Here is a 17,310-nt window from a genome sequence, read left to right on the forward strand (position 1 = left end):
GTTCCAGATGCTGGGAGAGTCCAGTATCAGAGGGCAAGGTTTGAGAATAAGGGGTAGGTCATTTAGGACAGAGTTAAGGAAAAACTTCTTCTCCCAGAGAGTTGTGGGGGTCTGGAATGCACTGCCTTGGAAGGTAGTGGAGGCCAATTCTCTGGATGCTTTCAAGAAGGAGCTAGATAGGTATCTTATGGATAGGGGAATCAAGGGATATGGGGACAAGGCAGGAACCGGGTATTGATAGTAATTGATCAGCCATGATCTCAAAATGGCGGTGCAGGCTCAAAGGGCCAAATGGTCTACTTCTGCACCTATTGTCTATTACCTCTATGGTCTTATATTCTTGAAGACTCAAAATGAATGCTAACATTGTATTTGCATGCCTTACCATTGACTCAACCTGCAAATTAACCTCTAGGGAATTGTGCACTAGGACAGTGATAATAAACCTGATTTTGATCCTGTAAGGACAGATGTATCATGGGCCAAAAACAGGAGCTGGTGTGTTGAGTGGATGTGTTTGGGTGTTGCTTGTACAACGGGATGTTTCCACAGCAGAACATCGAGCAAATTGGATCCCATTCGTCCTTCTGTCTGTCTCTGCCTTTATTTTCTGTATTTCTCTTCTGTGGAAGTCTTCAGGACCACGTGGGCTGAAGAGCAAAAAGAAAGATCCAGGAATTTATCAAATACTCTAAAGCCGTCTGTTCGGGTTTTCAGTACCTGATATCTTCTGAAGTATTATTGAATCTCGGTGGTTGGGGATTGGTGTTCATTCTCTTCAGTAACACCAACAAACCAAAGACATAATAAACAGTGGTCTTGAAGCTTCAAGTAATGAACCGTGCACCATTGTTGAAAGGATTTGAGGAATGAAGGGCAATGTTTTCTGACTTGCAGGAACAGATCTCAAGTGATGAGCCAGGTGGCAGAGGAAGATGCAAGTCCCCCTCCCACAGTTGAAGAACTCTGCACTTTGTTAGTGTTCCTGTTAGAAGTCATCCCACTGGTATGTTGATATTGATCTGATGTGCAGAACAGGACCTCAGTGGCTCCCTGTTCACAGAAAACTTGATTTCCTCCTGTTATTTGTTACTACTTTACACTATTTAACAGTAACACACACACACACAAAATGCTGGAGGAACTCAGCAGGCCAGGCAGCATCTATGGAAAAGAGTCCATTTGATGTTTTGGGCTTTCAGCAGCATCAACCATACTCTGTTCCGTAGATGGTATCTGACCTGCTGAGTTCCTCCAGCATTTTGTGTGCGTTGCTTGGATTTCCAGAATCTATGGATTTTCTCTTGTTTGTGACTGGCTTTCCTCTTACCCCTTCCCTTCTCCTCGCCCGCCCATCACCTCCCTCTGGTGCCCCTCCAACTTCCCTTTCTCCCATGGTCCACTATCCTATCGGATTCTTCCTCCATCAGCATTTTACCTCTTCCACCTACCACCTTCCAGCTTCTCACCTCATCACCCATCTTCCCCTCACTTGTCTTCACAGTCACCTGCCAGGTTGTACTCCTTCCCCACCCCCCCCCCCACCTTATTCTGGCTTTTGCCCCTTCCTTTCCAGTCCCGATGGAAGGGTCTCAGTTGAAATGTTGACTGTTTATTCCTCTCCATAGATTCTGCCTGACATGCTGAGTTCCCCCAGCATTTTGTGTGTGTGTGTGTGTGTGTGCGTGTGTCTGTCTGTCTGTCTGTCTGTCTTATGCGTTCCCAGCAACTGCAGGGTCTCTTGTTTACAGTATTAAATGCTGTTTAGGCTGATATAAGTTTCTGAATTTGATTACCGAGCAGAGTTGTATATATGTGATGTGTCTTCACAGGATGTTCCAAAGTAATTGAAATTGAGATATTGCAATGCGGGGAGTTTGAACAAAGCAAATCACAGAATAATAATGTCATCGGGAACCTGGCCTAGTAATAAACATTGAGCAGTGCAGTGTCCTAGTTATAGAAATGTAGAGCACAAAAACAGACCCTTTGGCCCATCATATGCATACTGTCCATTGCACCTATCCATATCTACTTAGAACATAGAAAATTGAGAGGAGATTTGATACAGATATACAAAATTATGAGGGGTACAGATAGGGTAAATGGAAGCAGGCTTTTTCCACTTGGGTGCAATTGGGTGGGACAACAACTAGGTGTCATGGCTTAAGGGTAAAAGGTGAGAAGTTTAAGGGGAACATGAGGGGAAACTTCTCCACTCAGAGGGTCGTGAGAGTGTGGAATGAGCTGCCAGCATGTGGTCCATGCGAGCTTGATTTCAACGTTTAGGTGAAGTTTGGATAGGTACGTGGATGGTAAGGATATGGAGGGCTAGGGTCCCAGTGCAGGTCTTTAAAAGTAGGCAGTTTAAATGGCTTTCAGTATAGGCTAGATGGGCCAAAAGGCCTGTTTCTGTGCCGTACTTCTCTATGACTCTATGGTTCCATTTGTCACCTTCCTCACTGAACTGATTCCAGCAATGTGTTCCTGCTTGCATCCCATCAGTTCCTATCTCCACCTTCACTTTCCCTTCACCATTGTCAGGCTTTATCTACTAATCTTTTGTTTTCACCCCTCTCTATCTCCGTCATCCACATACATGTCTTTCAACTCGTCATTTCCCAGACTTGACTCTGAGCTCCATGTGCCCGTCATCTTTGACCTCGATTCAGTAAACCAGTTGCTTCTGGTTTCTTAAATACAAAGTGCACTGCAGATGCTGGGGTCAAAGCAACACGTACAACACGCTGGAGGAACTCAGCAGGTCAGGCAGCATTCTTGGAAACGAGCAGTCAACGTTTGGACGAAGGGTCTCTGCCCGAAATGTTGACTGCTCGTTTCCACGGATGCTGCCTGATCTGCTGAGTTCCTCCAGCGTGTTGTATGTGTTGCTTTTGGTTTCTGTCTGTCCACTCTCAGGTCCTGATTTTGCACAGTAACGTTGCATGTACAGTGCTAGCAATTGGGGTTCATTTCTTTCTGCTGTTTATAAGTAGTTTGTAGGTTCTCCCTGTGACCCTGGGGGTTTCCTCTACATATTCTGGTTTCCTCCCACAATCCAAAGGATAAACCAGTTAGGGTTAGTAAGTGGTAACGAGCTGGATAGACTGTGGAGAGTCACTGGATGTTGTTTACTTGGATTTTCAGAAGGCCTTTGACAAGGTGCCACACATGAGGCTGCTTAATAAGATAAGAGCCCCATTACAGGGAAGATATTTGCATGGATATAAGATTGACTGACTGGCTGGAGGCAAAGAGTGAGAATAAATAGGGCCATTTCTGGTTGGCTGCCAGTGACTAGTAGCGTTCTGCAAGAGTCAGAGTTCGGACCACTTTTTTCATGTTATATGTCAATTATTTGGGTGTCTTTGTGGCCAAGTTTGCGGATAATACAAAGATAGGTGGAGGGAGAGGGATTGCCCTCCCGCCTATTTTTGTATTGTCCACAAACTTGAGGAAGTAGGAATCTGCAGAAGGACTTAGATAGATCAGGAGAATGGGCAAATAAGAGGCAGATGGAATATAGTGTGGGGAAGTGTATGGTCAGGCTCTTTGGTAGAATGAATAAAGGCATGGACTGGTTCCTAAATGGGGAGAAACTTCAAAAATCAGAGGTGCAAAGGGACTTGGGAGTCCTTGTGCAGAATTCCCCAAAGGTTAACGTGCAGGTTAAGTCGGTGATAAGGAAGGCAAATGCAATGTCAGTATTCATTTCAAGAGGATGAGAATATAAAAGCAAGTATGTAATGCTGAGGCTTTATAAGGGACTGGTCAGACTGCCCTTGGAGTGTTGAGAGCAGTTTTGGGCTTCTGAGCTAAGAATAGATGTGGCATTGGAGAGGTCCAGAGGAGGTTCATGAGAATAATTTCGGGAATGAAAGGATTGATGTATGAGGAGTGTTTGATGGCTCTGGGTCTGTACTTGCTGGAGTTTAGAAGACTGAGGAGGATCTCATTGAAACCCATCAAATATTGACAGGCCTAAATAGAGTGGATGTGGAGAGGATTTTTTTATAGTGAGGGAGTTGAGGACCAGAGGGGATGCCCTCAGAATAAAAGGACGTTTATTTAGAACAGATGAGGAGGCATTTCTTTTGCCAGAGGGTGGTGAATCTGTGGAGTTCATCGCTACAGATGGCTGTGCAGGCCAAGTCATTGGATATATTTAAGGCAGAGTTGATGGGTTCTTGACTGGTCAGGCCATGAAAGATTACGGAGTGAAGGCTGGAGAATGGGGTTGAGGGAGATAATAAATCAGCCATGATGGAAGGAATGGGGAGCAGACACAGTGGACCAAATGGCGTAATTCTACACTTGTATCTTGTGTTGTGGTATACTATGTTGGCACTGGAATCATGACGACTCTTATGAGCTGCCTCCAGCAAATCCTTGGCTTGTGTTAATTGTTGATGCAAACAAAGTGTTTCACTGTATGTCGCGATGTGTATGTGACAAATGAAGCTCGTCTAATCTAAGAAGAGACAGCAGCAAGAGCAGCTCCTTCCCCAGCTGAGTTTCTCCAGCAGATTTTTTTGTCACTGTATTGAAGAAATCACATACGGAGTTTTTCATATGATGAAGCAGATGAAGGAAGAGCAGTAGATGTAATCTATATGGATTTCAGCAAGGCATTTGATAAGGTACCCCATGCAAGGCTTATTGAGAAAGTAAGGAGGCATGGGATCCAAGGGGACATTGCTTTGTGGATCCAGAACTGGCTTGCCCAAAGAAGGCAAAGAGTGGTTGTAGACGGGTCATATTCTGCATGGAGGTCAGTCACCAGTTGGGTGCCTCAGGGATCTATACTGGGACCCTTACTCTTCGTGATTTTTATAAATGACCTGGAATAGGAAGTCGAGGGATGGGTGAGTAAGTCTGCTGATGACACAAAGGTTGGAGGTGTTGCGGATAGTGTGGAGAGCTGTCAGAGATTACAGTGGGACATTGATAGGATGCAATACTGGGCTGAGAAGTGGCAGACGGAGTTCAACCCAGATAAGAGTGAGGTGGTTAATTTTGGTAGGTCAAGGATGATGGCAGAATAGAGTATTAATGGTAAGACTTTTGACTGTGTGGAGGATCAGAGGGATCTTGGAGTTCAAGTCCCATAGGACACTCAAAGTAGCTGCGCAGGTTGACTCTGTGGTTAAGAAGGCGTATGGTGTATTGACCTTCATCAATCATGGAAATGAATTTAGGAGCCGAGAGGTAATGCTGCAGCTATATAGGACCCTGGTCAGACCCCACTTGGAGTACTGTGCTCAGTTCTGATTGCCTCACTACAGGAAGGATGTGGAAGCCATAGAAAGGGTGCAGAGGAGATTTACAAGGATGTTGCCTGGATTGGGGAGCATGCCTTATGTGAATAGGTTGAGTGAACTCGGTCTTTTCTCCTTGGAGCGATGGAGGATGAGAGGTAACTTAATAGAGGTGTATGAGATGTTGAGAGGCATTGATTGTGTGGAGAGTCAGAGGCTTTTTCCCAGGGCTGAAATGGTTGCCACAGGAGGACACAGGTTTAAGGTGCTGGGGAGTAGGTTTAGAGGAGATGTCAGTGGTAAGTTTTTTATTCAGAGAGTGGTGAGTGCGTGGAATGGGCTGCCGGCAACGGTGGTGGAGGCGGATACAATAGGGTCTTTTAAGAGACTTTTGGATAGGTACATGGAGATTAGAAAAATAGAGTGCTTTAGATAAGCCTAGTAATTTCTACGGTAGGGACATGTTTGGCACAACTTGGTGGGCCGAAGGGCCTGTATTGTGCTGTAGATCTTCTATGTTTCTATGAGTCACAAAGGGCCACATTATCAATTAAATTCTCAGCTCTTCTAACCTGCTAGTGTTTGACCAGTGATCCTTAAAATTTACTTCATAGTCTCCAGGTAATTTTTAGCATGGAATCCTACCATTGCCATCTGGTGTCCGTAATCAGCATGACATCAGAACTTGCTATTAGGTGACGACTCCACAGAATGTCCCAGAGTTTCACTGGTTCAGCCACAAATTTACAAATGTCTCTACAGAAGTGGTTGGTCATTGTCTTCTTCTGGACAGTGTCTTTACAAAACGGATGACCAACACAGATGCCTTGTGCAGGAAGGCACAGAGTCGACTGTACTTCCTAAGAAGGTTGGCGTCATTCAATGTCTGTAGTGAGATGCTGAAGATGTTCTATAGGTCAGTTGTGGAGAGTGCCCTCTTCTTTGTGGTGGCGTGTTGGGGAGGAAGCATTAAGAAGAGGGACGCCTCACATCTTAATAAGCTGGTAAGGAAGGCGGGCTCTGTCGTGGGCAAAGTACTGGAGAGTTTAACATCGGTAGCTGAGCGAAGGGCGCTGAGTAGGCTACGGTCAATTATGGATAACTCTGAACATCCTCTACATAGCACCATCCAGAGACAGAGAAGCAGTTTCAGCGACAGGTTACTATCGATGCAATGCTTCTCAGACAGGATGAAGAGGTCAATACTCCCCAATGCCATTAGGCTTTACAATTCTACCGCCAGGACTTTTTAAAAGCTATTATTAATGCTTTTTGAGATAGTGATTTAGATGCATATCATATTTTTTACTAAGTTAAGTATTGTATGTAATTAGTTTTGCTACAACAAGTGTATGGGACATTGGAAAAAAGTTGAATTTCCCCATGGGGATGAATAAAGTATCTATCTATCTATCTATCTATCTATCTATTATCAATACTCTTCGGAGCTGGTCTGCCAGGTCGCATAACCAGGACTTGTGGTCTTCACCAACTGCTCGCACGAACATCCACCACCTGCTGCCATGGCTTTACGTGACCCTGATCCCTGATCGGGGAGTGGGGTTTGCTAAGCCGAGGGTAGAGAGTCTAAAACAAGGGGGCATATATTCAAGATGAGCGGGGGAAAAATTAGGGGAGGTGGTAGGAAAACAATATTTTAAAAAAGATTTGGAGGGGGACGTGGATTGGAAAGGTTCAAGGCAGGGGTTACCAACCTGGGGTTCTCCAGACCCCTCAGTTATTTTAGGGGTCCATGGCATCCCAGAGGTTGGGAACCCCTGGAGAGGGATAAGGGACCAGCTCAGGTGAACAGCTTGGTCAGCATGGGTGAGATGGGCCAAAGGGCCTGTTTCCATGCTGTACAACTCTGTGAATCTGATTCCACAGGGCCTTTGGAACTGCTGCAGATAAACATGTCTTTCTCTTTGTTCTCATTAACTTGCCTCACGGACCTGTGTTCAGAAGGTACGATTCATTTAACAACTTCCATCATTTCTGTTGACATTCATTTAGCATAAAATTGAAAATGTTTGTCACTATGAAGAAAAATCAAAACGTTGAAAGGTCTGCTTTTTATTTTGAGTTATAGACTAATTTATGTTTAATTTTTCAATTGTGTTGAAGTTCAACGTGCATTTATTATCAAAGTATGTATATTGCATACATCCTTGAGATTCGTCTCCTTACAGGCAGCCACAAAACAAAGAAACCCAATGGAACCCACTAAAACAAGACTGCCAAGCACTTAATGTGCAGAAAAATAACAAATTGTGCAAACGACAGAAGTCAGCAAATAAAGTTCAGAGCTGAAGTTCACAAAAGTGACTCCACAGCCACAAAACCAGTTATCACTGCAGCATTGAATTGCCTCCAAGTCTGCTCCGGCCATGGCAAAACCTTGGCTCATTCCCCGCACCCGGGCCGGGCCCCACTGCCTCAATTCAGCCCGTACCCACCACTCCGTCACTGTGCGGCACCGTGGAGACTTCCGTTCGCACCGCAAAGATGCCAGGTCATGCAGGCAGTTCAGTTGCTCAACTCTGAAATGGAAATTATAGGCTATTGATTGCGGTGGTCATATCTGAGAAAATCTGTGATAGAAACAGTAATCTGTAGTTTTTTTTGTGTTTGTTTTGCTACCAGCAAGTCGATGCTGTGCTTTACCAGTGCCATCTTTGCTCAATATAGTGTTTGTTTTAAGAATGTGTCATTGAGTGAGTGAGGCAGACAGCTGTTGAAAGGCAGAGATGAATATTGTAATGGTCTGGGGATGAGGACGTATTTGTTTACTGTTTTACCCATGGAGGTCAAAAATTGTTTTCCTTGTTACTTGAGTATTTTTTTGAAAATGTTTTATTTTCACCATTGCCCTCAGGAGCTCTACATTGAGGTTCAGACTCAGTTTCTCCCTCAAATGCTGTGTCACGTTGTACAGTGTTTGATGGAACACATGGAAAGCCTAAATCTGCAAGAGTTAACAAAGATCCTGAAGATGTGCTGTGTGACGCTCTCCAAAATACAGTTGCCTGCGGCGTTTATGGACACAGAGGCCGGAAGAACGCAAGAAGCTGAGCTGGACACCGGACGACCACCTGAGGTAAGGGTTGGGATGCTTGTTGGGTTGGGGGAGGGGCCCAAGTCCTGTGGTTTAATCTCAGAGGTGAGAGTGAAATGATCTTATTCATGTCATAAAATCCACAATTACTTTGGATGCCAACAGGTTACAGACGGGAAGGGAAAAAGTATAGTTCCCTTCAGATGTACAAACAAAATCGGGCCTATTCCACCATTTGAGTGATCCACCATTCGATCATGGCTGATTTATTTTTCTTCTCAATGCTATTCTCCTACCTTTGTTCCATAACTTTTACACCCATACTAATTAAGTACATATCAACCTCCATTTTAAATGTGCCCAATGACTTGACCTCCACAGATGAATTTCACAGATTCACCTTCCTTCGGCTAAAGAAATTCCTTCTCGTCCCTGTTCTAAATGGACGTGTTTGTATTCTGAGTCTGTGCCCTCTGGTCTTAGACTACTGAAACATCCTCTCCATGTTCACCCTATCCAGTCTTTACAAACGCTCCTCACATATTAACCCTTTCATTCCCAGGCTAATTCTTGTGAAGCTCCTCTGGACCCTCTCCAATGCCAGTACAATTTTGCTCACTCTAAGTGCGGTCTTACCACTACCTTATAAAGCCTCGGCATTACATCCTTGCTTTTATATTCTAGTCCTTTCAAAATAAATGCTAACACATAATGGGGCCTATACCTGCTCACTGTACTGCAAGCATCTCATGAACCTCTGCTCAACCTTGGACAGTTTGCACATGAACAAGCCCTTTGACCAACTATTGTATCTTTCAAGTTTCAAGCTGACTTTATTATTTTGTGCCCAAAAACAGTGAGGTAAAAGAATGAAAAACGCAAGTGTTTCTACAAATGCTGGAAATCCAGAGCAGCACACACAAAACGACGGAGAAACTCTGCAGATCAGGCCTCCTGATGAATGGTCGGACCAAAGCGCCAACTTGTTTATTCCCCTCTACAGGCGTTGTCTGACCTGATGTGATCCACCGCCAGCATAATATATACTTAGTATTGAACAGAGTACCTGGTGACCGCCGGAGGAACCGAGCAGGCCAGGCAGCACCTATGTTTCAGCCCGAAATACCGATGGTACTCTTTTCCATAGATGCTGCCTGACCTGCTGAGTTCCTCCAGCATTTTGTGAGTGTTACTCGGATTTCCAGCACCTGCAGATTTTCTCTTCAATGTGGTTTTCTGACTTTGACGTCAACAGTTAGCTCTTTGGTTTTGTTGACTGTTTGTGTTTGTGGCATTGCTTGGGTTTCGATCTCATTGCTATGCACTAACTCTTCGCTGCTAATCTGGCATGATTAGGTATTTATAGTGTGAATACCTTATCATTTCTATCTTACCCTTTTGCTGTTTCAACCCCACACAGGATACAGAACGATCCCCCAGTAATATTTCTTGTGACTGATAGTCTCCACATTCACACCAACACCACCACCCCACCCTGGACTCTACTTCAGCTCTGGTCACCTCATGATGATAAGGACGTGGAGACTTTGGATAGAATGCAGCAGAGATTTACCAGGACGCTGCCTGGATTGGAGAGCATGTCTAATGAGGGAAAGTTTGAGCGAGCTAGGGCTTTTTTCTTTGGAGTGAAGGCGGATGAGAGGCGACTTGTTAAAGGTGTACAAGATGATAAGAGACATAGGTTGAGTGAACCGACAGCACCTTTCTCCCAGGGTGTAAGTGGATAATTCGAGGGGGCATGATTTTAAGGTGACTGGAGGGAAGTATAGTGAGGAATATTAAAGGTGTTCTTTTCTTCACTCAGAGAATGGTGTTACCAGGGGTGGCCATAGAGGCATTAGGGTCATTTGAGAGACCCTTAGTTGGGTACATGGTTGAAAGAAAAATGGAGGGCTGTGGGGAAGGGAAGGGTTAGATTAGGGGTTCCCAATCTCGGATTCACTGACCTCTTGCTTAATGGTGTTCGCCCATGGCATAAAAAAGGTTGGGAACACCTGGGTTAGATTGATATTAGAGTAGGTTAAAAGGTTGGCAGAACATCATAGGGTCTTTACTGGTTTAAGTTCAAAGTCCAAGGAACCACTTACAATGGCCTATTAAATGACTAATTTGCATGCCTTTGGGATGGGAAAGGAAAGTGGAGCTGTGGGAGGGGGAGGAAGAAGTACATGTTTACGACCTCCACGCTTACTGTCTCTCAGCTACGCTGACGCCTGGTGTCAGTCATGTGACCTCATCTTCCACCTCTGTGGCCATAAACCCCTCGCACCTCTCCGGAAAGACTCTTTGGGTTCTGGATGGTAAGGTGAAGGGACATAAAATCGGAAAATAAAATCAGGAAGTGAGTTCAGATCGGAGATGAGATGTCAAAAACTAACAGATTACTGATGTAATGTGAGGAGATGTCAGTTGATATCTAGAGCCCAAGTGGGAGAAGGCACTTTTAAAGAGCTATTGTGTAGTGGGCCAGAGGCTGAGAACTGGGATTAACTGGATATCCATTTTCAGCCACCATGGCGAAAAAATGGCCTGAGAAACTCGTACAAAACACTGGAGGATCTCAGCAGGTCAGGTCTATCTGTATCAGGCATGTGATAAAGATAGGCTTTGTTTGTCACATGTATACCGAAACGTACAATGAAATTCAATCTGCGGGTAATGCGCTGGGTAGCCCGCAAGTGTTGCCACGATTCCAGCACCAACCCAGCATGCCAGCAACTTGCTAACTATGGAGGGGGGATAAGCAGCTGATGTGTCAGGCTGAAACCCTCCATGAGGACTTGGGCCCGAAACATCGGCTGTTTCCCTGCGGAGTTCCTCCAGTGTTTTGTGTGTGAAGATTTCCAGCAGCTGCTGAATCAGAGTCGGGTTTAATATCACTGGGGTATGTCGTGAAATTTACTGCTTTGTGGCAGCGGTACCTTGAAATACATAAGAATAAAAAACTAAATTACAAGATGAAGCAGTTTGTTTTTCTGTGGTCTGATTGGCCTGCCATTCTAGAAGTTTCATTCATTTTATAAAGAGCCGAAAAGCAAGTAGTTTGTTACTGTTGGGATTTTTGCCCCACTCAGTGCCCCTCCTGCACACTACCTTTCCACATCCAGCAAACTGGATTCCGATTCAAATTATTCTCTAAAATTGAAATTTGGGACACATTGAAGGCGTTTCTGTCATTACAGTAGAGTTTGGAATATGGAGCAAGGACGTTTTTGCTCTCTTTTTGCATAGCTGTCTTTTATGGAGGGGGTTGGGGGGGTGGTTACTGCACAGAATTAGAAAAACATTGCAGGGGTTGTAAACTCTGCCAGCTCCATCGTCAGCATCAGACTCCGCACCATTGAGGACATCTTCAAAAGATGATGCTGCAAAAAGGTGGCATCCATTATGAAGGACTCCCAGCTCCCAGGACAGGCCCTCTTCTCATTACTACCATGAAGAGGTACAAGAGCCTGAAGACACACACTCACATTTCAGGATCAGCTTCTTCCCCTCCCCATCAGATTTCGGAATGGAAAATGAACCCAAGTACACCTAAAAACACACGAAATGCTGGCAGAACTCAGCAGGCCAGACAGCATCTATGGGAGGAGGTAATAACGACGTTTCGTGCTGAAACCCTTCATCAGGAAGGAAGAAACCCTTCTTCTCCTGATGAAGGGTTTTGGCCCGAAACGTCGACACTACCTCCTCCCATAGATGCTGTCTGGCCTGCTGAGTTCTGCCAGCATTTCGTGTGTTTTTCATTTCCAACGTCGGCAGATTCACTCGTGTAACCCAAGTACACCTCCTCACTTCCTTTGCTCTCTTTTTGAACTAATTTAATTGTTTTATATTTATTTTGAATTGTAATATTGCGAGGTCTGGATAGTGTGGACGTGGAGAGGGTATTTCCTGTAACGGGGCCGTCTAGGACCAGAGGGCACAGCCTCAGAATGAGGGACGTCCATTCAGAACAGAGATGAGGAGAAGTTTTTGTTTAACCAGAGGGTGGTGAATCTGTGGAATTCATTGCCACAGCCGGCTGTGCAGGCCAAATCATTTGGTATATTTAAGGCAGAGGCCAATAGGCTCTCGATTAATCAGAGTGTCAAAGAGGAGAAGGCAGGAGAATAGGATTGAGAGGGATAATAAATCAGCCATGATGGAATGCTGGAGCAGACTCAATGGGCTGGATGGCCTAATTCTGCTCCCATGTCTTACGGTCTTATAATTTACAGTATATTTTATGTGTTGTACTGTACTGCTGCAGCAAAAGAACATATGCCAGTGATGATAAACCTGACTCTGATGCTGAATAAACAATCTGCTGGAGGAACTCAGCCAGTTGATCAGTATCAGGGCCCTGTGTCCTGATGCAGGGTTTTGACCTGAGCCATCCATGTTCCCTTTCCTCCCACGGATGCTGCTTGATCCGCCGAGTTTCTCTGGTAGCTTGTTTATTGCTATTGACCTGAGACCCTTATTTTGGTCCGAATTTGCCTCTTCCTCGTGACGTACTTTTATTAACTGTGCCCGTTTCAGAGTCCTTCGCGGGAGGAAGCCGGTGAGGCGACGTCTGACGGTGACCACAGTCCAGAAGATGGCACGGACTCGACCTATCCCCCGCTGCAGTCAGAGGACAGCGGAATCGGTTTGAGTGTCATGCCGACGGAGCCATCCCAGGACGCTAGCCAGCCTAGGGTGTCGTCTGAAAACGTCAATGTGTGGAGGAACAATGGGAGCATTCAGATGACCCTGAGAAACACACAGGGGCTCCTTGCGCACTTCACCTTGAAGTACATCTTCGGGATGAAATGTTGGGCCCAGGGGGAGAACGAGAAAGCGGTCACCGAGGGGCAGAAGACGTGGGAGAAGGGGCAGATCACCATGCCGCAATTTAAGCAAATGCTCTCCGAGTTCTTCTCTGTCCGTGGGCCGCCGCTGAAGGTGAAGAGCCGTCAGCAAGGCACCTTCACGCCAGGCGACAGGGGGAGCGGGGACATGGATCGCATGCTGCAGGAGGTGAAGGAGGTGACGCAGGAGTGTCGCCTGGCATTTGCCGCTATCTGCCAGCTGCTCCTGGATTGCAGCAGCTTTCCTGTCTACGTGTCCTTCAGGGAGATCGAGAGCCTTCACTCCTCTGCGCTCCAGTTTGTCGGTAAGCTGATGTCTGCACCATAGGGCAGCACAGGCCTTTCGGCACGTGATACTGTGCCAACCTGTTAACCTACTTCAAGATCAATCCAACACTTCCCTCCCGCGTAGCTCTTCATTTTCTTTCATCCGTGTGTTTACTGAAGTCTCTTAAATGTATCTGCCTCTGTCACCATCCCTGGCAGGCCATTCCACACGCTCACCACTCTGTTTAATTTTTTTTTATTTTAAAAACTTGGCCTCAGACTTGCTGAACCTTCCCTCATAAGAGATGCTGTCTAGTCCAGGTGGTATCCTGGTAAATCTCCTTGTACCCTCTCTAAAGCTTTCACCTCCTTTCATTAGAGAGGCAACCAGAACTGAACACAGTACAGTCTGGTCTAACCAGAGTTTTATAGAGCTGAAACATCCACTTTGTGGCTGTTGAACTCAATTGACTAATGACGGCCAACCTACCATAAGACTTCTTAACCATCCTATCAATTTCACAGCAACTTTAAGAGGTCTATGCATGTGAATCTCAAGATCCCGCTGCTCTTCCACATTGCGAAGAGTCCTGCTATTAACCTTGAAATCTGCCTTCAGGTTCGGCCTCCTAAAGTGTGTAACTTCACAGTTTTCCAGATGGAATTCCATCTGGCCATTCAGGATCCTATCAGTGTCCTGCTGTGGTCCTCAATGACTTTCTGTACTGTCCGCAACACCACCAACTTTCATGTCATCTGCAAACTTACTAACCTCTTCCAAGTCATTATAAAAATCATCTTCCTTGGGCACAAGCTCTGACTTTGCCGTTTATTACTGCTCTTTTTAAGTTCAGATGGCACACACAGCGGCGTGGAATGCTTTTTAGGGTTAAGGAGAAATTCCTCTTCCGCCTATGCCCTCCCAGCTTCTTACTTCATCTTCATTCCCCTCCTCTACCCACCAGGACCTGCTGAAGGGTCTCAGCCTAAAATGTCAACTGTACTCTTTTCCATAGATGTTCCTGGCCTGCTGAGTTCCTCCAGCATTTTGTGTGTACACCTTCCCTCTCACTTGGCCTCACCTATCAGTTTGTGCTCCTTTCCCTCCATTCACCTTCGTCACTCTTCCTCGCCAGTCCTGATGGAAGAGTCTCAGCCTGAAATGTCAACTGTTTACTCCCCTCTATTGATGCTGATCTGCTGAGTTCCTCCAGCATTTTGTGTGTGTTCCTTTACATAAAGCATTGTGAATCTTGGGAATTTATCATCTTAGGTTGTGGCACCTTGGACATCAAACGTGTTATAGGTGTCGTGGAAAAGTATTACAGATCAGTCGGACTCAGAGGGCATCTGCTTCTGAAATCTTTATTGTCACATGATATCATGGAGAGCACAGGCTCCTAAAAGCGGAGCTCCACAGCTCTACCCGACCAAGAGACTTCAGTCTTATTTATACTACGGTCGTACATGACTAGAAGCACTAAGGTACAGATAGCGGAAGTAAAAATCATTTCGCTTTTCGTGCAATGAAGCAAACATAGTTCCAGTATTTAGTCTTAGCATTTGACATATAATTAGACCTCCACATCCTGCATTGGACGTGAAAGACATGAAACATCTATTCAAGGCAAAGCTTAGCAATTAATTCCTTATTTGTTAGTGAAACTGAAGTTAACCCTTGAGCCCTTGTAAGAATTCAAGAAAATTCTTAATTTTCTCCCACAATAGGCTAATAGATTTCTGGTCTAAAATTGAGGGGGTGAGTAGAGATCCAGCCTCCGATGATCTGGGTTTGCTCCGGACCTCTGGTGCTGCTCTGTGCGGAGTCGATAGATTCACCCTACCCCCCTGGTGATTTCCTTTGGCTGCTCTGGTTTCCTCCCAAACTGTAAAGGCAGGCAGATGGGTAGGATATTTGGCTGCTGTAAGTGGCCCCTCGTCTGCAGGTGATTGGTAGAATGTGGGAGGAATTGGTGATACCGCAGGAGGAGTAAAATTGGTTGAGTATAAATGGTGGTTGATTTTTGGCACAGACTTGCTCCACTAGAGGGTCTGTTCCTCCACCTATTTAACACTAGCCTAATCACATGACAATTTACAATGATCATTTAACCTACCAACTGGTCTTTGGAGTGTGGGAGGAAACTGGAACCCTCGGAAGAAACACACACTGTCATGGGGAGAACATGCAAACTCCTTACAGACCATGTCGGTGCCGGGTATAATGGTAAGAAAGGATGTGCTGATATTGGAGAGGGTTCAAAGGAGGTTCACAAAAATGATTCTGGGATCGAAAGGCTTCGCACGTGAGGAGTGTTTGATGGCTCTAGAGCTGTACTCACTGGAATTCAGAAGAATGAGGGGGCACCTCATTGAAACCTACTGAATTTTGAAAGGCCTTGATAGAATGGACGTGGAGAGGATGTTTCCAATGGTGGGGGAGTTTAAGACAAGAGGACACAGCCTCAGAATAGAGGGATGTCCTTTCAGAACAGAGAAGAGGAGGAATTTCTCTAGCCAGAGGGTGGTGAATCTGCGGAATTCTTTGCCACAGTTGGCTGTGGAGGCCAAGACTTTATGTATATTTAAGGCAAAGGTTGATAGATTCTTGATTGGTCAGGGCATGAAGGGATATGGGGAGAAGGCAGGAGATTGGGGCTGAAAGAGCAATGGATCAGCCATGATGAAATGGTGGAGCAGATTTAATAGGCCAAATGGCTTAATCTGCTCCTATATCTTATGCTCTTATAATAATAATAATGATATTAATATTTTGATATTAATGAATTCTGCCTTTTTTTTTAACATCCTGCAGGTGATGCTGATGCTTGTCTTCCCCTCTGGCTGAAATCACTTATGACTTTATCGTGTTGTGTCAGCGACTGTGACGTGCAGAACGTTGCAATATCCACTTTGCTGGAAATCATGAATCGCTCTCACTCGTTAGCACTTGTTATTGAAGACAAGGTCAAGCGTTACAAAACCTCTGAATATAAAACGTTTATTGAGAAGCTGCAGATGATAACCGCGCCACCCATTACACAAACAACTCTAAAGCTGATCGCAGACAACACTAATTTCTATCAGGTACCCGATGTGGAAATTATTATTTAAGTGTGAAGTTAGGACTTTTTCAACCTTTCGGATGTTTGAAATCCATCACTGAAAACTGAATAAAATGTAACTTTGATAGAACTCTTTAACAAATATTTTAGAATGCCAGCGAGACAATTGATTTAAAGAATGGCTCTTGGACATAACTTTGTAGTCAAAGGTCTGAATGCACCAGTGAGTAACCCTGTCACAGATGGCAGGGGATGTTTTTGAATGTTCTTGTTATTTATGGTTATTGCTAATTAATTGCAGATATTATAGAAACTGAAGTGTTGCATTTACCTGAGAATTTTTTTCTAACTGGATGTACTTGATTTTGTCACAAATAATTAAATACAACATAGAGAGTGGTGAATCTGTGGAATTCTCTGCCACAGGAAACAGTTGAGGCCGGTTCATTGGCTATATTTAAGAGGAAGTTAGATATGGCCCTTGTGGCTAAAGGGATCAGGGGGTATGGAGAGAAAGCAGGTACAGGGTTTTGAGTTGGATGATCAGCCATGATCATACTGAATGGCGGTGCAGGCTCGAAGGGCCGAATGGCCTACTCCTGCACCTATTTTCTATGTTTTCTTTGTTTCTAACACCCCCAAACTAAACAAAAATTGAAAAATGTGAGGTCCACTCTGTACATAGTCTGTTTATATATTTAAAAAAAGACTTATTTTGTTTGTGTAAGAGATTCATTGGTGTAGAACAATACACTGACATTGCTGGAGGAACTCAGCAGGTAAGGCAGCATCTGTGGAGAAGAATAAAA

At 44.9% G+C, this 17,310-nt stretch overlaps 1 protein-coding gene across 1 annotated transcript in view; it reads left to right on the top strand.

Annotated features, from left to right (window-relative positions):
• dop1b (DOP1 leucine zipper like protein B) overlaps nt 1-17,310 on the top strand; it is a 177,828-nt gene that overhangs the window by 58,656 nt on the left and 101,862 nt on the right. The window contains exons 12-15 of the mRNA XM_073044896.1: nt 898-1,006; nt 8,134-8,355; nt 12,859-13,474; nt 16,252-16,523. Of these exons, the coding sequence (XP_072900997.1) occupies nt 898-1,006; nt 8,134-8,355; nt 12,859-13,474; nt 16,252-16,523 (1,219 nt within the window). The remainder of the gene's footprint in view (nt 1-897; nt 1,007-8,133; nt 8,356-12,858; nt 13,475-16,251; nt 16,524-17,310) is intronic.

The sequence above is a fragment of the Hemitrygon akajei genome, chromosome 5 (assembly GCF_048418815.1).
Source record: "Hemitrygon akajei chromosome 5, sHemAka1.3, whole genome shotgun sequence".
NCBI classification, from domain to species: Eukaryota; Metazoa; Chordata; class Chondrichthyes; order Myliobatiformes; family Dasyatidae; genus Hemitrygon; species Hemitrygon akajei.